General features: G+C 46.1%; 1 protein-coding gene across 3 annotated transcripts in view; it reads left to right on the forward strand.

Moving 5' to 3' along the window:
• The window catches only part of LOC143956176 (uncharacterized), a 176834-nt gene that overhangs the window by 103383 nt on the left and 50809 nt on the right, over positions 1-22642 (forward strand). Inside the window, exons 6-10 of one of the 3 annotated variants that reach the window (XM_077466325.1) lie at positions 2077-2265; positions 2352-2555; positions 2683-2802; positions 2889-3012; positions 6805-9349. The exons of 1 other annotated variant lie outside the window; for it this stretch is intronic. In XM_077466325.1, the coding sequence (XP_077322451.1) occupies positions 2077-2265; positions 2352-2555; positions 2683-2802; positions 2889-3012; positions 6805-9005 (2838 nt within the window). In that variant the 3' untranslated portion in view covers positions 9006-9349. Of the gene's footprint in view, positions 1-2076; positions 2266-2351; positions 2556-2682; positions 2803-2888; positions 3013-6804; positions 9350-22642 lie in introns of those variants that run through there. One more of the 3 variants, XR_013269859.1, reaches the window with a different exon arrangement.

The following is a 22642-nucleotide window of genomic DNA, read 5'->3' on the forward strand; positions in this document are numbered from 1 at the left end:
GGTCTTCTGTCGCCGTCTTCCGTTCTTCTGTCGCCGCCTTCGGTTCTTCTGCCGGGCCACCGCGCCTTCTTGTAGCTCTTTTACAGGCGGTGGCCCGGTCTTCTGTCGCCGCTGTCGTCGCCGCCGCCGCCGCCTTCCGTTCTTGTTCTTCTTCTTGTTCTTCTTCTTCTCCTGGAGATGTTGACTCGACGAGCTCTCCGGCCGGAATGCCAGGGACACGCTCCGCTGCCACTTATATAGTGACAATGGGGCGGTGTCACATGGTATATGTCACATGGGTTGGTCACATGGGTTGATGTCACATGGGGACTATGACATCGTAAGGGGGCGGGGTCACCATGTGACCAACCCATGTGACATATACCATGTGACACCGCCCCATTGTCACTATATAAGTGACCGCACAGCGCGGCTCTGGCATTCCGGCCGGAGAGCTCGTCGAGTCAACATCTCCAGGAGAAGAAGAAGAACAAGAAGAAGAACAAGAACGGAAGGCGGCGGCGGCGGCGGCGACGACAGCGGCGACAGAAGACCGGGCCACCGCCTGTAAAAGAGCTACAAGAAGGCGCGGTGGCCCGGCAGAAGAACCGAAGGCGGCGACAGAAGAACGGAAGACGGCGACAGAAGACCGGGCCACCGGACCAGGCGCGGTGGCCCGGCAGAAGAACCGAAGAGGGGGACAAGACCCCCGAAGTCGGGAGAAGAGGCCGGCGGCGGGGAGGAAGAAAGCCGGACTCCTCCGCTAGCAAAAGAGCTACACACACATAGCGGAGGAGTCCGGCGAGAAGACCCCCGGAGCTGTGCAATAAAATATTTTTTCTCTGTGTTGTGTTTTTTATTGTACTTTAGTTCACAGGTGAATGGGTAGGGGTACATTGTACCCCATACTCATTCACATAGGGTGGGGGGCCGGTATCCGGGGGCCCCCTTCTTAAAGGGGGCTCCCGGATTCCGATAAGCCCCCCGCCCGCAGACCCCGACAACCAACGGCCAGAGTTGTCGGGAAGAGGCCCTTGTCCTCATCAACATGGGGACAAGGTGCTTTGGGGTGGGGGGGCCGCGCGGCCCCCCCTTCCCCAAGGCACCCCCCATGTTGAGGGCACGCGGCCTGGTACGGCTCAGGAGGGGGGGCGCGCTCGCTCGCCCCCCTTTCCTGGCCGGCCGGGTAGCGTGCTCGGACAAGGGTCTGGTGTGGACTTGGGGGGAACCCCCACGCCGATTTTTTTCGGCGTTGGGGTTCCCCTTTAAGCCCATTCCAGGCGGCGGAGCCCGCGACGTCTCCTTCGCGGGCCCGCCTACCTGTACACGCGCTCGAAATGGGCGGATTTGCCTCCGCCTTACGTGGGCGAGTCCGTTCATTTCAAAAGTTGAGCGAACTGTTTGCCCAACCTTGTTCGTCAAACAGTCCGCTCGTGTGTGGGCAAGTCCGCTCATGCAAATTTTGAGCGGACTGTTTGATGAAACTGTTTGCCGAACAAGGTTGGGCGAACAGTCCGCCCGTGTGTACGCGGCCTAACTTTCACATTTGCTTGTGCTCTCAACCAAACTGTTAAACCATCCAATGGCTGGAGTCGTAATTGATCACATGTGCAGAACCACGGCAACTGCACATCAGATGCCAAGATGGCAGCTTCCTGGGCTGAAAAGGAGAGGAGGGTTTAGTTCCACTTTAAGGAATGCTAACGGTCACATTGCTTGTGCCCTCAACTAAACTGTCAAACCATCAAATGTCCGGTGTCTTAACTCAGTGTTTCTCAACTCCAGTCCTCAAGGCGCCCCAACAGGTGACGTTTTCAAGCTCTCCATTATTTTGCACAGGTGATTTGATCAGTTTCACTGCCTTAGTAATTACCACAGCCCTTTCATCTGAGGGAAATCCTGAAAACATGACCTGTTGGGGCGCCTTGAGGACTGGTGTTGAGAAACACTGTCCTAACTGATCATATGTGCAGCATCATGGCAGTTGAAGATCAAACAGAGCCCCAAATGGCAGTTTTCCTTGCTGAAAACAAAAGGAGGGTTTAGTTCTGCTTTATTTTAGTAAGCATTTCCATTTCTCATAATATCTCTCAATAGGATTATACAGCAGTGAAAATGACATCTGGTGAGTATGTGACCTCCATGGAACATCACCGTGTGTCAGGACTGAGAAGGAGCCAGAAACACATCACTGTCTCTTCATCTGTGTCCCTGACTCCCGGGAGTGACGAGAGCAAGAAGGTTCTAGAAGTTGCCAAGAAGATGATGGAGCTGCTGACAGGAGAGGTGAGCGGTGCCGAGAATTCTGGGACATTATCCAGTAACAGACAAGGGATGTGTCTGGATGGTGACTGTATCATTGTGTGTGTCAGGTTCCTATAAGGTGTCAGGATGTCACTGTCTATTTCTCCATGGAGGAGTGGGAGTATATAGAAGGACACAAGGATCTCTACAAGGACGTCATGATGGAGGATCAGCATATGTTCAATAATGTAATAATAGGAAGAAACAAATTAAGTTTGAATGATATGCTACTGAACCACACCTTGGAGATCATCTACCTGCTGACTGGAGAGGTGAGGAGGATTCTAGGAGGTCACATGACATCATTCTTATCTCTATTAATAAAAAAAATAGACCTGACCGGAGAGGTGAGGAGGATTCTGGGAGGGTAATATGAAGTATGATTTTTATTTTATTTAGTATTATGGACCAATAAGAAAGCCTGATGATCCACAATTTCCCTCACTGATACTGGAGAGACTCAATGACAAGAAGATCCTAGAAGTCACCCAGAAGATGATGGAGCTGCTGACAGGAGAGGTGAGCGGTGGTGGGAATTCTGGGACATTATCCAGTAACAGACAAGGGATGTGTCTGGATGGTGACTGTATCATTGTGTGTGTCAGGTTCCTATAAGGTGTCAGGATGTCACTGTCTATTTCTCCATGGAGGAGTGGGAGTATATAGAAGGACACAAGGATCTCTACAAGGATGTCATGATGGACAATCAGCCGCCCCTCACATCACCGGGTAAGAGGAGACTTTATTGTAAAGGAGAGGTGCAATACAGATGCAGAATGTGTTTCCATTTTAGAATGATTTTAGTCTACTAAAATATACTGGAGATTTTAGTTGACTAAAATACAACTAACACTCAGAAGACTTTGACTAAAACTAAATCGAAATTTGAGGTCAAAATGAACACCGCTGCTACAAACATTAAAGGGTAAAGGGTTTGTTAACCTACATGTCTTGACATAATCCGCTCGGTGTTATGTCCCCCTGTGTGTGTGTTGTATGAAAAAAAAAAAAAGAAAAGCTTTATATACCTTATTTGTGAGCGATGATCAGCAGTCATGTGATGCGCTGCCTCTATCCTCTCCTCATCTGACAGCTCCAGCGGGCGAGGCTGAGATACCACCGCTGACGCCAGTCTGGAAGGGAGTAGGAGAAAGCCGGTGGGTTGTGTGACCGCTAATCAGCGCTCACAATAAAAAAAAAAAAAGCTGTATATACCTTAATACAACACACACACACACACACACACACACACACACACACACACACACACACACACACAAGAACATATCCTTATGAGAGAGCATGTTATTTAACCACTTAAGGACCACCTCACGCCGATGCACGTCGGCAGAATGGCACGGCTGGGCACAATCACGTACCTGTACGTTGCTCTTTAAGTGGCCAGCCGTGGGTCAGGAGCGTGCCGCTGTTGGCGCGCTCTCGACCTGGTCCTGAGCTCCGTGACCATGGCCGCGGGACCAGCGGACCCGATCGCCGCTGGTGTCCCACGATCGGGTCACAGAGCTGAAGAACGAGAAGAGATCTGTGTAAACAAACCTCTCCCCGTGCTTCCTACTGTGGCTGTCACCGATCGTCTGGTCCCTGATATAGGGAAAGACGATCAGTGACGTCACATGCCAGGCCACGCCCCCTACAATAAAAAAAACACAAAGTCATACATAACCCCTACACTGCCCCCTAGTGGTTAACTCCTTCACTGCCAGTGTCATTTACACAGGAATCTGTGAATTTAAATAGCACTGATTGCTGTATAAATGACATTGGTCCCAAAAATGTCCGATGTGTCCACCATAATGTCACAGTCATAATAAAAAAAAAAAATCGCTGATCGCCACCATTATTAGTAAAAAAAAAATTTATAAAAATGCTATAAAACTATCCCCTATTTTGTAAACGCTATAACTTTTGCGCAAACCAATCAATAATCGCTAATTGCGATTTCTTTTTTTTTTTTAAACAAAAATAAGTAGAAGAATACGTATCGGCCTAAACTGAGGAAATTGTCGCTCTATTTTTGTTTATATCGCAAAAAAAAAAAAAACGGTGATCAAATACCACCAAGAGAAAGCTCTATTTGTGGCAAAAAAAGGACGTCAATTTTGTTCGGGAGCCACGTCGCACGACCGCGCAATTGTCAGTTAAAGCGAAGCAGTGCCGAATTGCAAAAACTGGCTTGGTCCTTTGGCTGCAAATTGTTCCGGGGCTTAAGTGGTTAAAGTAAGACATGTTATTACAGCAGCAACTGGGGGGGGGGGGGGGGGGCTGGGGAAACCCTGACACAGGAGCCGACAGGCAGGCAGGGAGGGGAGGAGGAAAAAAGGAAAAAGCTGCTCTTTGGAAAAATGATATATGACAAGTGAGCAGCAGCTCAGCTTATTGTGGGATATACACAAAAAACGTATACAGGAGAGAAGCTGCGCTAAAAAAAAAAAAAAAATCCACAGTGGTCGTTATTTCTATAAAAACTTCCAAACGAAAAAAACCACCAGTGAATTTCACAACGAATGCACGTCCACCTTAAGGAATTCATGCTTAGCAGAATGTAAGCCAAGCAAGCAGACGGCTTTAACCCAGCCTGGGCCTTGGAATGCAAAAGGATGTAACAACAATGAAGTCCTTGCAGGCTTAAAGCGGAGGTCCACCCTAAAATGGACCTTCCGCTCATCGGAATCCTCCCCCCCTCCGGCGCCACAATTGGCACCTTTCAGGGGGGAGGGGGGTGCAGTTACCTGGATAATCCAGGTAACTGCACCCACTTCCGGGATGCTCTCTGCGTAAAGGGGCGTAGATTACGCCCCTTTCCGCAAGTGCCCGCCCCCTTCCGCAAGTGCCCCGCTGCCTGCTGGGAAACACACAGATCCCAGAGGCAGCGGGGACCGTCCTTATTGCGCAGCGCGACTCGCGCATGCGCAGTAGGGAACCGGGAAATGAAGCCGAAAGGCTCCATTTCCTGATTCCCATACCCAAGATGGCGGCGGCAGCACCCGAGTGACGATCTAGAGATCGGTTTCGGGTGCCGACATCGCGGGCGCGCTGGACAGGTAAGTGTCACTATTTTAAAAGTCAGCAGCTGCAGTATTTGTAGCTGCTGGCTTTTAAAAAAAAAAAAACGCGGAGTCCCGGCAGACTACCGCTTTAAAATCCTGGATAAGCTTTGGCTCTACAAACCAATTAACCCAGACAAAAAAATATTGTATAACATAGCGTAATATTGTCAAGTTTATAAACAAATACAACACCACATAATTGCACTTACAATGTGAATTAAGTGTAGACGTAAAAGATAAAAACACCCAGTGATGTATAAAATATAATGAATCCAAGTGCACCAACACCACATAGAGGGCCTCCTTACCAGACGACAGACCCACAAATGCAGATATTCCCACAGTTGGGTAAATCCTCCACCGGATATACAGGCAAACCAAATGATGATTAGTCCAAAATTCCAGCAGTAACAATCCCCGTATCTCCCGTACGTTTGGTAAGTATCAACCCAAAAGAGAGGAATAACAGACCATAGCGTAATACCATCAAAACCAATTTATTATAAAACAGAAGAATGCACTTACAAAACACACGATATTCTTAAAAACAAAATGAAGGCGGCCTGCAAAAAACTAGACTCCCGTCCTCCTCAACGGCGTGGTGACGTCAGCACATACCTCCCAGGCGCGTTTCGTCATTGAAAATGTCATTTGATTGGACAATTTCATGCTCCCAACTTTGTAGGAACAGTTTGGGGATGGCCCCTTTCTGTTCCAACATGCCTGCACACCAGTGCACAAAGCAAGGTCCATAAAGACATGGATGAGCGAGTTTGGGGTGGAGGAACTTGACTGGCCTGCACAGAGTCCTGAACTTGCTCACCCATGTCTTGCTTTGTGCACTGGTCCAAATCATTTGGTGGAGGGGGGGGGGATTATGGTGTGGGGTTGTTTTTTAGGGGTTGAACTTGGCCCCTTAGTTGCAGTGAAGGTAACTCCTAAGACATCAGCATACCAAGGGGCCAAGTTCACCAAACACCATAATCCCCCCCCCCCCCTCCACCAAATGATTTGGACCAGTGCAAAAAACAAGGTCCATAAAGACATGGATGAGTGCGAGTGTGTGGTGGAGGAACTTGACTGACCTGCACAGAGTCTTCGCCTCTACCCCATAGAACACCTTTGGGATGAATTAGAGCGGAGAACGTGAGCCAGGACTTCGCATCCAACATCAGTGCCTGACCTCACAAATGCTCTTCCCGGAAGAATGGTCAATAATTCCCCCCAAAAAACACACCTAAACCTTGTTCCCAGAAGAGTTGAACCTGTTATAGCTGCAAACGGTGGGCCAACCCAATGTTGAACCCTAAGGACTAAGACTGGGATGCCATTACAGTTCATGTGCGCGTCAAGGCAGGCGTCCCGATACTTTCGGTAATGTGGTGTATTTTCATTTGAGACTGGTGGCTGCAAAATGTGAAAACGACTTTTTTCTTTTCTTTTAATCTAACAGATGAATGTCGTATCAGGAATTCTTCGGAGGGAGATCCTGTTTTATCTCCAGATTGTGATGCTGAAAGTCAAGACATTGGACAATGTTCTCCGGGAGTAGATCCTCTTCCTCAGACTGTACTCCACAGATCATATGGCTTGGAGGCCGGCATGGACTCCTCTCATCCTGAGGAACCTCCTGAGCGATCACATCCTGGTACATCAGACCTTCATCTCCATTCAGGAGAACGTCGTAGACGGCAGAGAGGTCACACGGGTGAGGGTCCTTATTCATGTTCCCAATGTGGAGAATGTTTCACTGGAGAAGAAAGCCTTCATAGACACCAGAAGCTTCACACGGGCGAGGGTCCTTATTCATGTTCAGAGTGCGGGAAAGGTTTTATTGTAAAAAAAGAGCTTCTTACGCACCAAAAAATCCACACAAGTGAGCGCCCTTATTCATGTTTAGAGTGCGGGAAATGTTTCACCGAAAAATCAAACCTTCATACCCACCAGAAAACTCACACAGGGGAGCGCCCTTATTCATGTTCTGAGTGCGGGAAATGTTTCACTTTGAAAGTACACTTTCGTAGACATCAGAGAACTCACACAGGGGAGCGTCCTCATTCGTGTTCAGAGTGCGGAAAAAGTTACACTGCGAAGAGAGACCTTCTTATACACCAGAGAAGTCACACAGGTGAGCGTCCTTATTCATGTTCAGAGTGCGGGAAATGTTTCACTAAAAAAGCAAGCCTTCAAGCGCACCAGGGAATTCATACAGCTGAGCGTCCTTATTCATGTTCCGAGTGTGGGAAATCTTTCACTAAAAAGGAAGCCCTTCATACGCACCAGAAAACACACACAGGGGAGCACCCTTATTCATGTTCAGAGTGCGGGAAATGTTTCACCAAAAAAGCAAGCCTTCAAGCGCACCAGAGAATTCACACAGGTGAGCGTCCTTATTCATGTTCAGAGTGCGGCAAATGTTTCACTCAAGCAGCAACCCTTCATGCACACCAGAAAACTCACACAGGGGAGCGCCCTTATTCATGTTCTGCGTGCGGGAAATGTTTCATTGTGAAAGCAAACTTTCTTAGACATGAGAAAACTCACACAGGGGAGCGTCCTCATTCGTGTTCAGAGTGTGGGAAAAGTTACGTTGTGAAAACAGACCTTCTTATACACCAGAGAAGTCACACAGGTGAGCGTCCTTATTCATGTTCAGAGTGCGGGAAATCTTTCACTGTGAAAGGACAGCTTCTTGCGCACCAGAAAAGTCACACGGGTGAGCATCCTTATTCATGTTTGGCGTGTGGGAAATGTTTCAATATGAAAGGAGAACTTAATAAACACCAGAAAATTCACACAGAAGAGCGTCTTTATTCATGCTCAGAGTGCGGGAAAAGTTTCACTTATAAAGCAAACTTACTTTCACACCAGAGACTTCACACCGGAGAGCGTCCCTATTCGTGCTCAGAGTGCGGGAAATGTTTCAGTCATAAAGTAAGCCTGCTTGCACACCAGAGACATCACACTGGAGAGCGTCCTTATCCGTGCACACAGTGTGGGAAATGTTTCACTCAAAAATCAAGCCTTCGTACGCACCAGAGAGTTCACACAGGTGAGCGCCCTTATTCATGTTCAGAGTGCGGGAAATGTTATACTAACAAAGCATACCTTTGTGTACACCAGAGACTTCACACAGGTGAGCTTCTTTATTCATGTTCAGAGTGCGGGAAAGGTTTTATTAAGAAAGGAGACCTTCATATACACCAGAGACTTCACTCAAGTGAGGTTCCTTATACATGTTTTGAGTGCGGGAAGGGTTTTCATGTAAAAAGAAGCCTTCTTATGCACCAGAAAATTCACACGGGGGAGCGTCTTTATTCATGTTCAGAGTGCGGGAAAAGTTTCATTCAGAAATCAAACCTTCGGACTCACCAGAAAATTCACACGGGTGTGCGTCCTTATTCATGTTCAGAGTGCGGGAAATGTTTCACTAAAAAAGCAAGCCTTGATGAGCACCAGAGAATTCACACCGGAGAACGTCCCTATTCATGTTCAGAGTGCGGGAAATGTTTCACTCATAAAGTAAGCCTGCTTGTACACCAGAGACTTCACACTGGAGAGCGTCCTTATCCGTGCACACAGTGCGGGAAATGTTTCACTCAAAAAACAAACCTTCATAAGCACCAGAGAGTTCACATGGATGAGCGTCCTTAATCTTGTTCAGAGTGCAGGAAAAGTTTCACTCAAAAATCAAACCTTCAAACTCGCCAGAAAATTCACTCCAGTGTGTGTCCTTATTCATGTTTAGAGTGCGGGAAATGTTTTTCTGTGGGAACTCTTAGGGCGTCAGCATACCAAGACATTTTGGACAATTTCATGGCTCCCAACTTCGTGGGAACAGTTTGGGGATGGCCCCTTCCTGTTCCAACATGACTGCGCACCAGTGCAGTAAAGACACGGATGAGCAAGTTCAGGACTCTGTGCAGGCCAGTCAAGTTCCTCCACCCCAAACTCGCTCATCCATGTCTTTATGGACCTTGCTTTGTGCACTGGTACGCAGTCATGTTGGAACAGGAAGGGGCCGTCCCCCAAACTTTTCCCACAAAGTTGGGAGCATGAAATTGTCCAAAATGTCTTGGTATGCTGACACCTTAAGAGGTCCCTTCACTGGAACTAAGGGGCCAAACCCAACCCCTGAAAGACAACCCCCACACCATAATCCCCCCTCCTCCACCAAACGATCTGGAGCAGTGCAAAAAGCAAGGCCCAGAAAGACATGGATGAGTGAGTTTGGGGTGGAGGAACTTGACTGGCCTGCACAAAGTCCTGACCTCAACCCGATAGAACCCCTTTAGGATGAATTGGAGCGGAGACTGCGAGCCAGACCTTCTCATCCAACATCAGTGCCTGACTTCACAAATGCGCTTCTGGAAGAATGGTCAGACATGCCCATAGACACACTCCTAAACCTTGTGGACGGCCTTCCCAGAAGAGTTGAAGCTGTTATAGCTGCAAAGGGCGGGGCCAACTCAATATTGAACCCTACGGACTAAGACTGGGATGTCACTATGCCCATGTAAAGGCAGGTGTCCCAATACTTTTGACAATATAGTGTATATTTGCCTTGCGGACCAGTAGGGTGCAATACAGGTTTAGTGATTGCCAGACTGGGGAGTTGAGGCCTTGAAGGGCTTTGCTGCGTGGACTTCTGTGATGAGTGAAGATTGGACCTGGGGTCCTGCGGTTGGAATGGGGAGCGCCCTGCTAGTAGCCCAGCTATTAACCTGCACTTGTGATGCGCCCTGATTTGGCCCTTCTGTCTCTTGACCCCTGGCTGGGGCTCCTCTGCCCGCGAGTGAGTGAGATCTTCTGTCTCCAATATGGGAGCTTCATTTGTCGGGTGGGCCCCTGTACCAGACGTTAGAGACAAGGAGTTATTGGATGTCTAACGAGGGGCACCAGACAGCTGTAAAATCTGACAAAACTTTTAGCTGGACCAACACCTTAAGCAGTTCACCCCTCATGAGCCAAGGCTTTGGACTAAGGCTCCGTTCGCACCTGAGCGATCCCAATCGCGGGTAGAATTGCTGCGATTCAGCCTGTCGTTCTAAATCGTGGCAAATCGCGGGAGGCTTGTGTGAGGCATGATTTTGGCGCTCTATAAATCGCACTGCATTCATGCAAATACCGATGCTGCCGCTCAAAAGAAACTCCCCGCTCCTTGCGATTTGCGGCACGATTTATTGTGCCGCAATTGGGGTGCCGTTAAGAAGTAATGACATCGCACAAGTGTCTCCCTCGAATTTGCCGCAATTCCGAATCGCGGGCCGATTCTGCCCGAGATTCAGATCGCTCAGGTGTGAACGGAGCCTTATTGTTCGGTGATAATGGTCATTACTTAAGTGTAATACATACTGTATATCCTTTTTTTGGGGTACACACAAGGCTTGCATTTGGCAATATTGTCTTCCAAAAATGTTTTTACAGTAAAACCTCGGATTGGATAACGCTTATGAGTGTTTACGCAATTTTTTTTTTAAATCCTGACTCAGTTTAGTGAACATTGTCTGCCAAGACGAGCAGGGTTCAAGCCCCTGGGGTGTGCAGTACCGCATTTGGCCAGAGGTGCGGGGGCGCCGGTGATGCTCGGAGTGCCTCCGAGTGTCTCTGAGTGGTCTCCCAGCTTCTCCGAGCATCTCTGTGTGGTCTCAGAGCGTCTCCTACCTTCTCTGAGTGGGCCCAGAGCTTCTCCGAGTGGTCTCTGAGCTTCTCCGAGTGGTGTCCGAGGTTCTCCAAGTGGTCTCTGAACTTCTCCGAGAGTCTCCTAGCTTCTCTGAGTGGTCTCTGAGCTTCTCTGAGCGTCTTAGTGGCCTCTGAGCTTCTCCGAGTGGTCTCCGAGCTTCTCCGCGTGGTCTCCGAGCTTCTCCGTGTGGTCTCCGAGCTTCTCTGAGCGTCTCCTAGCTTCTCCGAGTGGTGTCCGAGGTTCTCCGAGTGGTCTCTGAGCTTCTCCGAGAGTCTCCTAGCTTCTCTGAGTGGTGTCCAAGCTTCTCCAAGTGGTCTCTGAGCTTCTCCGAGTGGTCTCCGAGCTTCTCCGAGTGGTGTCCGAGGTTCTCCGAGTGGTCTCTGAGCGTCCTAGTGGTCTCTGAGCGTCCTAGTGGTCTCTGAGCTTCTCGGAGTGGTGTCCGAGGTTCTCTGAGTGGTCTCTGAGCTTTTCTGAGTGTCTCCTAGCTTCTCTGAGTGGTGTCCAAGCTTCTCTGAGTGGTATCTGAGCTTCTCTGAGCGTCTTAGTGGCCTCTGAGCTTCTCGGAATGGTCTCTGAGCGTCTCCTAGCTTCTCCGAGTGGTGTCCGAGGTTCTCCGAGTGGTCTCTGAGCTTCTCTGAGTGGTCTCCGAGCATTGCCCAGTGGTCTCTGAGCTTCTCAGGGGCACTCAGAGTGGTATCTGAACTTCTCTGAGTGTCTCCAAGCATCTCCTAGCTTCTCTGAGTTGTCTCCGAGCTTCTCCAAGTGTTTCCGAGTGTCTACAGCGCCCCCCCCCACCTCTGGCCACATGCGGTACTGCATAGACAAGCAGTGGCTATGCACCCAATTATCAGATTTTTCATTGATTCCTATGGGGATACTCGCTTTGAGTGTTTTGGATTACAAGCATTCTTCTGGCACAGATTATGCTCCTAATCCAAGGCACTGCTGTATATCCAATTTAATAGACAAAAGATTTAATAAAATGGAAAAAAAAATAAAAATTATTTTACAGTTTGATTAGAAGTAGTTTTTAAACATGTTTTCCATTAGATAAAAGGTACGCATTTTATTCTATCGTTTTTTTTCCCTTTTTATTATGACACTAAAATGATGTTTCTATTACAAAGCGCGATGAAGATCATTACAAATGAAATAAAGGTTGTTGTTTTTTTTTCCAGTTTTTTGTGTTTTTATCCATTTTCTTTCACTTGAATTTTATTAGAAACAATAAGAAAAGGATACTATGTGAAGAAAAAATAAAAAAAAATTCAAAAGGTAGTTTCCCTCCACAAATATTGAACATTAACCACTTGCTGACTGCCCTATGACAGTTTTACTCCTACAGGGCGGCAGCGGTGCGCCGGATCACGTACTGTAGTTATACGCGATCCGGCTCTTCCAGGGCGCGTGCAAATTAGGGGCAAGGATCTATGCTTTCTCCTTAGTAAAAGCACCTCACACAGTACACTAAATTACCAGCTAGACACACATTTAACCCTTTAATCACCCCTGTTAACCCCTTCCCAGCCTGTGTCATTAGTACAGTGACAGTGCATATATATTTTTTTTATCACTGCTCACTGTATTGGTGTCACTGGTCCCTGAAAAGTATCAGTTAGGCCGCGTACACACGGGCGGACTGTATGGCCAACTTAGTCCGTCAGACAATCCGACGGACAGTCCGTCCTACTTTCGAATGAACGGACTTGACCACACACGATGAACAGACAGTCCGTTGAAAGCTTGCGCGATGACGTGTACAGCACGTACGACGGGACTAGAAATCGGAAGTCCAATACACAGCAATGCAACCTTTCGCCGTGTAAATCCTTTCTGAGCATGCGCCATACTTAGTCCGTCCAACTAGCATACTGACGAGCGGACTGTCCGCTGAAACCAAAGTTGGACGGACAATATTACGGAAATTCCGAAATACTTAGTCCGCCAGACTGTCCGCTGAAAAAGTCCGCTGAAGCCCACACACGAGCGGATTGTCCGCTGAAACACGTTTCAGCGGACTAAGTTGGACAGACAGTCTGCCCGTGTGTACGCGGCCTTAGTGTCACAATGTCCGCTGCAATATCGCAGTCCCGCTATAAGTCGCTGATCGCCGCCATTACTAGTAAAAGAAAAATATATATCAATATATTTGTTGTTCTACCAATATATACAATTATTTATGTTGTCATTGCACTGATGAATTACTGTGGAATGTATATTACATCCCTTTTGTTGGGATTCTCCATCGCACTATTGCACTTTTCTCCTGTAATTATTTTTCAATCAATAAAAAACTTTGTAAAAGAAAAATATATATAATATCCCATAGACGCTAGAACTTTTGCACAAACCAATCAATATACGCTTATTGGGGGTCTTTTTTTTTTTTTACCAAAAATATGTAGCAAAATACATATTGGTCTAAATTGATGAAGAAATTATTTTTTATTTTATTTTTTCAAATTTTTATTACATATGTTTTCTAGCAGAAAGTAAAATATATATATATATATATATATATATATATATATATATATATATATATATATATATATATATATATATATATATATATATATATATATATATATATATATATATATATTTTTTTTTTAATAGTTGGTCTTTTTTTTTTGTTTAAAGCGGGAGTCCACCGGGACTCCGCGTTTTTTTTTTTTTTTTTTTAAAAGCCAGCAGCTACAAATACTGCAGCTGCTGACTTTTAAATAGTGACACTTACCTGTCCAGCGCGCCCGCGATGTCGGCACCCGAAGCCGATCGCTCGCTCGGCTGCCGGGTCCCGCCGCCATCTTGGGTATGGGAATCAGGAAATGGAGCCTTTCGGCTTCATTTCCCGGTTCCCTACTGCGCATGCGCGAGCCGCGCGGCGCAATCCGGACGGTCCCCGCTGCCTCTGGGAGCTGTGTGTTTCCCAGCAGGCAGCGGGGCACTTGCTGAAGGGGGCGGGCGCTTGCGGAACGGGGCGTAACGTACGCCCCGTTCCGCAGAGAGCTAGCCCGGAAGTGGGTGCAGTTACCTGGATTATCCAGGTAACTGCACCCCCCTCCCCCCTGAAAGGTGCCGATTGTGGCGCCGGAGGGGGGGGGGTTCCGATGAGCGGAGGTCCATTTTAGGGTGGACCTCCGCTTTAACCACTTCAATACCGGGGCACTTAGACACCTTCCTGCCCAGGCCAATTTTCAGCTTTCAGCGCTGTTGCACTTTGTTAGGTGTGACCTCAACAAGTCACCTATTTGTCAGGTTATGTTACCGTTTCCCAATTGTTAGTTAGAGTTCTTATCCAAGCAAAGAGACACGGAGATATTATTCAGTATTTCTGCTCAGAAGTCCGTCGTTAACTCTGACTGTCTCTGACTGACTCTGGCTCTGAGGCTTCTTTATTACATCTTTTATAGACAGAAAAGGGCAAACATCAGCAAATGTAAAAAAACAACATTTTCAAAGTAAAGACAATTCTCCGGGTGTTATCAGCTGATAAGACAATCTTCTGGGCGTAGACTGCTTTTTAGGGCTGATGCGGCCTCTTCTTGATGAGTACGTGACAATAGATGACGAATCCTTATTTTACAGAGAAGGATAGAAAAATACATGTATTTAGTAAGACATACGGTCAACCATTTTGTTTAGACACCCCTTAATCCTTACATTTCCCCCTTTGACATCACCCCTCCCTCTTGCCCTGGGTCCACCTGAACAAGTTCTAGTCGGCCTATATCCAGAGTACTCTCCCTGACCGCGAGTTGTCAGAGGGGTATACACCCATCCCCCTGGACAGTACCAACATCTAAAATTCAGGAAGAGTGGCTTTTCTGACAGATGGGTGATGTCAAGAAACTAAATCTACCTATCTTCACAAAAGTTCCATCTTTTCCGCATCATTTACCTTGGCTTTCTTGCAAAAGCACATAAACAACTTAAAGCATGCATAAAAGAAAAATACGAATAAGAGCACCACTATAATTGTCATTGCTGCCTTCTTAACCCAAGAGAATAACCCTGAGAAACTAAAAGTTCCACCAAACGGATCCCAGTCGCGACCAATATTTCGGGCCTTCTCTTGTAAATTCTTTACTTCCGTACGGTGTTGTGCAATGATGTCATAATAGTCAGGTACCTCAATGCTGGTGTTATGTATCCAAGTACAGCACTTATAGTCCTCAGTAGTTTCACAGAGTCCTGTCAGTGCTGCACTCATACTTTCAATTGCTAATTCATGTAATTCTAATTGTTGTCTGATGGCTCTGGTCTCCAGATTTAACTTAGTAATGTCATCAGAGTTTTTCTCCAAAACATCATTAATAATTCCTGTATAGTTATTTAGTCTTTTCATTAAGTCTATACCCCATCCTGTCCAGGACGGGAACCAAGCCCATGCCATGTCCTTCTTCAGGAATATTTCTCTTTTACTACGATACCTGAGGGGATATCTAGGGTGCATGCTAGCTTCTAATAGGTGATCACCTCGTTCATCACCTACTACTCCCATTACTGGTACTAAACTTGCGAGGTAGCACCATCCCTGAGCTCTTCTAGGTATCCAAGTATAACATTTATCCTCACAACAGATGTATATATTATTTCCCAGTGCTACTGATCTTGAACTGATATCATTTCTATAACGAGAGGTGTATCCATAGAGGGATAAGTTGGATACTAACCACCTAACATTATTATCCACAATGTTAGTGAGGAAGTCAGATAATGTCTGGTGTGTGCTGGAATTACTGGGATAGAATCTTCCATTTAATACAACAATGGACAAATTAAACTTGCTGTCTTGGCATTCTCCATTTCCTCCCGTTGTGTTCCCTAAGTTGAAACACCAATCAGGGAAAAAGGCGAGACCATTCGACTTAAACATTACTGTCTTACTGGTATTTGTTCTAATTATGTTAATGCTACTGTTAGCAAGATCAGTATAGTTTATAGGAACTGCCATCAGTGGTATACTTGCTGTGCTGGGGTGTAATTTGCTACAAATCCAACATTTCTCATATCCTGACTTCTGGGCATAAGCATATTTAAACTTCAGTAATAACATTTTTTTAGAAAATCCTTCATCCTTGTATATTTTATTCTGTGAGGTAACCAAACTATTAGCCAGAATTACTGAAACAATAAAAAGATACATGTTGTCATTTGCCAACTGGCTCCTTTTTACAATGAGAAGCGTGGATCCAGGTAGGTTTCCCTTCCAATTTCACTGAGGTTGCTGTAATCAATAGCACCTGGAAAGGACCTTCAAACCTTGGTTCCAGTGTCTTTCTGGTATGTTTCTTTACATACACATAGTCTCCTGGTTGTAGATCGTGTGTACCTGTGACAGAATTAGGGTCTGGAAGAGAAGAATACACACTCTTGTGGATTTTAGTCAGACGCTGTTGCAACTGTATTACATACGTAGTTAAACTATCACATTGTAATTGCATACTTTGAGGAAAATATAAACCTAATCTAGGTGCACTTCCAAACAGTATTTCATATGGGGATAACCCTGTTTTTCCTGTTGGGGTGTACCTAATAGAGAACAAAGCTAAAGCTAGGCACTCAGGCCATGGTTTGTTCAACTCCTGCATAGCTTTTTGTATTTTCAGCTTGATTGTACCATTTACTCTTTCTACTGATCCTGAACTCTGTGGGTGGTAAGGAGTATGAAAACTTTGTTGAACCCCTAACATTGCCATCACATTTTGCATTATTTCTCCCGTGAAATGTGTCCCCCTATCTGATTCTATTGTTTCTGGGAGACCAAACCTAGGTATCAGCTCAGTAATCAGTTTCTTGGCGGTGGCTTTTGCCGTAGCTGATTTCACAGGATAACTTTCGGGCCAGCCTGAAAATAGGCAGATGCACACGAGAACAAATTCAAAGGGGCCGCTCTTAGGCATTTGTATGTAGTCAATCTGCAGTCTCTGAAAGGGATATTGGGCCCGGACCTGATGTTTACGTGGGGTTTTCACTCTCTGTCCTGGGTTATTAATCAGACAGATTTGGCATGCAGCACAGTAGTTCCTTGCAGTACTACTGAATCCAGGGGCTAGCCATCCTTGGCTTACAATCCTATACATAGAATTGGAGCTGACATGAGTGGGTAAGTGGACAGCCGCTGCCATTGCGGGGTATAGAGAAGCGGGTAGACATATTTTGTCTCCTTCTCTCCATACATTGTCAAGGCCTGGTGCAGCTCCCTCCTTAACCCAACGGTCCTTCTCAATAGCCCCTGCTTGTTCCTGTAGTTCCATTAGCTGCTGCCATGTGGTTTCGGGCATACTCACCTGTACCGTGGCTAAGGTCTCAGGGCTTACTTCCCCTAGAGCTGCCTTCTTTGCAGTTAAATCTGCAAATGCGTTTCCTTTTGCCTCAGTTGTTTTTGCGCTCGTGTGTGCCGCTATCTTCATGATGGCTACTCTTATAACCTTTTGAAGATTGTTCAGGACTCTTTTGATTCCTTCACCATGTTTAACAGGTGTGCCTGCTGCTGTAAGGTAACCTCTAGCTTTCCATATGTGGCCATAATCATGTGCCACACCGTAGGCGTATGCGGAATCAGTGTAAATGTTCCCTTCTTGTCCCTCCAAGTGTTCTAGGGCTTTCTCTAGAGCGGTTAGTTCCGCTTCTTGTGCCGACATGTGTGCTGGTAGTGACTTTGCCTCAATTACCTGTGTGTCCGTTACCACAGCATAACCTGTGTGATATTTACCTTTGTCATCGGCAAATCTACTACCATCTATGTACAGTGTGTGTTCTGCATTTGCAATGGGTATGTCTGTGACATGTGGGAACCCCGTGGTTTCTTGTTCCATAAGTTGGAAACAATCGTGTTCATCAGATGTTATGTCCTGAAATGAAAGTGTGTCAGAATCCTGAGTATCTTGTGCTGTATCTACACCATTATCATCATTACTCCCCCCTGTCAAATCTGTCTGTAATGGTAAAAGCTGTGCTAAGTTAAAAGAAGTGCATCGCTGAAAGGTAACATTGGGGGGTAGGAGCAAAGTGCATTGTAGACGCAGCTGCCTTGCCATTGATATGTGTTTTGGTTGGACCTGTGACAAGATGGCGTGTATGTCATGTGTGGTATGTACCACTACAGGATTGTCTAAGACAATTTCTGAGGATTTGTCAATGATAATTGACACTGCTGCAACTGCTCGTACACAGGACGGTGATCCTCTAGAGACAGGATCGAGAGCCGCCGAGAAGTATGCTACCGGCCTTTGTTTGATGTGTTGTTGTGTCAACACCCCTGTTGCGTGTCCCGTGATTTCAGCAATGTACAAATGAAATGTTTTGGTATAATCAGGGATCCCGATCGCAGGTGCCGAAATTAGTAACCTTTTTAAGGTGCTAAAAGATTCATGACCTGCTTCTGTGAGTACATAGGGTACTATTTTCAAGCAATCATATAATGGCTGCATCAGAGAACTGGCATGTGGTATCCATTGTCTACAATATGATACCATTCCCAGAAACATACGAAGTTGCTTAAAGTTGCGTGGGATATTCATTTGTCTTATGGCCTGGACTCGGTCTTCAGTGAGATGTCGAGTACCCTGGGATATACAGTGGCCCAAAAAGACAACCTTTTTCTGACATACCTGTAACTTAGTTCTATTCACCTTGCACCCTTTTTCAGCCAGGAATTGTAACAATGATAGAGTGGCTTTTAAACAAGTATCGTTATCCGGACAACATAACAATAGGTCATCTACATATTGCAACAATACACAAGTGTCAGGCGGTAGCCATTCCCCCTATTTTTACTTTTTAAGGTTTAGTCAGTCAGTGGGGCATCGGACAAAAGACCGTCATAACCACTTATGGGTATGGTGTCACAGGACGTCATGTGTGGAGGGACTACTGAATCAGACAACAGACTGCGTGACGCTCCTGTGTCAACCAAACAAGGAATATGTTTACCTTCCACCTTCATCAACATGTGGAGCATTTTGTTCTCTGATTCAGCTAGGACTGGGGCAAGTCATGCGGTCGGATCGTCCCTATCATTGGTACGCCTCTGTCTGTAGTCCCTCGTGTCTCTGTCCGTGTTTCCTTCCTGTTCGTCTTTTATCCTTTTCCTACAGTCTCTTTTTATATGTCCCACCTTGTTGCAGTAATAACAGGTAAGAGGTTTACGGGAGGAATTCCCTCCTTCATTGACCCGGGCAACAGTGTTAACTCCCGGTGTCCTTCTGGGTTTAGTTTCTGCTAAATCAGCCTCTATGCCTTGTGCTTTCTGCAACAATGTTCCTCTGTCCCGTATGGCTCTCCATTCGGGAGTACATGCTTTCAGTTTGTCACCTATTTGGGGTACTAGTCCTTCCATAAACTGTCGATTGAAAGCCCTAATGGTGACGGGTAAGGCTAAATCTAGACCTTCGTCAGCCATCATGCTTTCCATGTTGAGGTAAAATTCTGTAACAGTCTGACCTGGGGCCTGTTTTATGGGCGCTGTCGAACCCCTTTCCTGCTGTTTCCCTTGGCAAAATTCTCGTAACTGAGCAATAAACAGGGGTCTAGAGTCTATATGACGAGGATGTACTCCTGGTGGATCTGTGGTAGGATCCCCTTGTGGTCTATGTGGAGCAATTTCATTCATAAATTGATTAAACATCGTTAGTGTCATTTTATGTCTACATATATCTTCCCCATCTTGCCAAGTTGCTCCATGTGTGTCTAGTAATTGTGTCACGAATCTACAGAATGCGGCAGGTTTTGCTACGGGATCAGGAGCATTCTGTATTAATGCCATAAGAGTGTCAGCCGACCAAGGTGTCCATGTCCTCAGAACGACTTGTCGGGTCACTGTAGGTGGCTGTCCTGCTTGACCCGCATTTGGATTATTTACTTGTATTACCCTAGTCCGACTATGGACTGGAGCTACGGGCTCTGGTCTTTGAGCGCCGCAATGCACACATTCCTGTGCCCAGTCTGGGTTCTGGATACCGCATACTCGGCATACCCATCCTCTTCCTCTTAAGGAAGGATAAAGTTTTGGTCTTTCATTACCTGGTGTGGTGGTGTTATAAGGAGGTGGAGTACCTCCCGTATTTACCCTATCGCCGGGAGCAGAAGGAAGACTTTTGTGTCGGACCTTCATATCCCATCCACCCTTTTCCTGACAATACTCCCATCCCTCCTCTTCAGCCCTGTTGGAAACCTTAATTAAACATTGTATTTGTGATACCCATCTGTTCTGCAATATCTCTCCCTGTCTGTCTTTCTTTATTTCTTCCCAACCTTCTACACTTAATCCATTTTCTCCATCCATCCCCAATTTCTTGAGAATCCTATTTGTGCCCTGTGCCTTATCCTTCCCATACAACATTGTAATTATGTCTTTAACAGCATAACATTTCTGAGATTCCTCCTGGGGTTTACCATGTGTCTGGCCCATTTTGACAGTCCTGCCTAGGTGGCGTTTGGATCACTTACTAAGTGTCTCGTTGCCTTCTCCTCCTAGGGTGCCAAAATACTAAAAACCTCTCCTAGATGAGATTTCTGAAATCGAATTACCTTATATGCTAGCCAACTGACAAATATTATGACCAGACTGACGGCTACAACATATACAAGCATTCCCTTTTGGTGGCCAAACACATATGACTAGGTCTCCGGGACTTTGTGGAGACCTTATTTCCCTTCCCATTACCATGGAATCTCTCAGCATTCGTTTCTTATTCCTGCTTTATTGAGGCAGTCAGGACTTATACTTTCAACCCGTTTTTAGGCTCATGAATCAAAAAGCGTATATCAAACTTAAGTGTCGGACCCCCAAAGTACTCTTACGAGTTAAGGGCGCATTCCGTTACCCATTGGGATGATATATGTTTCAATTCACACCATACAAACAGGGCTTATCTCATTCACAACAGACAGATGACAAGTAGACAGACAAGAAACAACGGTAACATAAGCCAAAATATTAAGTTCAAGACCCGCTTACTACAGAGGTTGGTGTTTACCTGAAGAACAATTCAGACAGATCAGGTGGGCACAAATCTAAGAAGCACAGAGTTTATAAGAAAATAAAGCTTTTCTTACCTGCGCAGGATTTGTCTGTGGTTCTTTGATGTGCCCGACCATTTCGTTCCGTCCTTATGTTCGTTCGCCTCTTGTAGTTTCTTCAGCGAGTCCCTATTCGCGGCGCCAGAAATGTTAGGTGTGACCTCAACAAGTCACCTATTTGTCAGGTTATGTTACCGTTTCCCAATTGTTAGTTAGAGTTCTTATCCAAGCAAAGAGACACAGAGATATTATTCAGTATTTCTGCTCAGAAGTCCGTCGTTAACTCTGACTGTCTCTGACTGACTGTGGCTCTGAGGCTTGTTTATTACATCTTTTATAGACAGAAAAGGGCAAACATCAGCAAATGTAAAAAAAACAACATTTTTGCAAAGGAAAGACAATTCTCCGAGTGTTATCAGCTGATAAGACAATCTTCTGGGCGTAGACTGCTTTTTAGGGCTGATGCGGCCTCTTCTTGATGAGTACGTGACAATAGATGACGAATCCTTATTTTACAGAGAAGGATAAAAAAATACAAGTATTTAGTATGACATAAGGTCAACCATTTTGTATACCTTAATCCTTACAACTTCGAATGACAATTGCACGCTCATACAACACTGTACCCAAACAAACTTTTTATAATTTTGTTCCCAAAAATAGAGCTTTATTTTGGTGGTATTTGATCACCTCTGCGATTTTTATTTTTTGCCCAACAAATAAAAAAAGACCGAAAATTTTGAAAAAAAAAAAAGCAAGTTTTTCTTTGTTTCTGGTACATTTAGTATGTTTTCTTCTTCAAGGACAGGCACTGATATGGCTGCACTGACGGGCACTGATGGGCACCAATGAGGTGGCACTGATAGGTGGCACTGGTATGCGGCATTGATGGGCACTCATAGGCGGCACTGATGGGTACTTATGGGTGACACTGATAGGTGGGCACTGATGCGCACTGATAGGTGGCACTGCTGGACACTAATGGGTGGCATTGCTGGGCATCACTGATTTACAAATTTTCACATTTGTTACATGATGGTGCCAGTCAGTGCCCATTTGTCTGCACTGATTGGCCATTTATTTGCACATGTGGATGGCCATAGGGTACATACCTGACCATCCACATGTTGCCCCCTTCCCTGGTGGTCCAGGTGGCTTCCCTGGTGGTCTAGTGTGGGCATCCGAGGGGGGGGGCTGCACTGATGAACAATCGGCGCAGACCCCCCCACTGACAGGAGAGTCGCCGATCGGCTCTCCTCTACTCACGTCTGTCAGACGCAAGGCAGGAAAAGCCGATCAACTGCTTTTCCTGTTTACATCGTGATCAGCCGTGATTGGACACGGCTGATCGCGTGGTAAAGAGCCTCAGCCGGAGGTGTAGCGAGATTGTCAGACAGACACACCGCACCACCGATCGCCTCGATAAGCGCCACCGCGGGCACGCGGCGGCTGTTATCCTGAAGGACGTCATATGACGCCCAGTCAGGATAACTGAACTACCGCCCGGCCATCATTTTGCTATAGGCCGGAAGTGGTTAAAGCATAGAAAGAAAAAAAAAAAAAGCAGAGGTGATCAAAT

Source organism: Lithobates pipiens, unplaced genomic scaffold, assembly GCF_037356315.1.
Source record: "Lithobates pipiens isolate NorthernLeopardFrog02 unplaced genomic scaffold, aLitPip1_a1.2 Scaffold_35, whole genome shotgun sequence".
NCBI classification, from domain to species: Eukaryota; Metazoa; Chordata; class Amphibia; order Anura; family Ranidae; genus Lithobates; species Lithobates pipiens.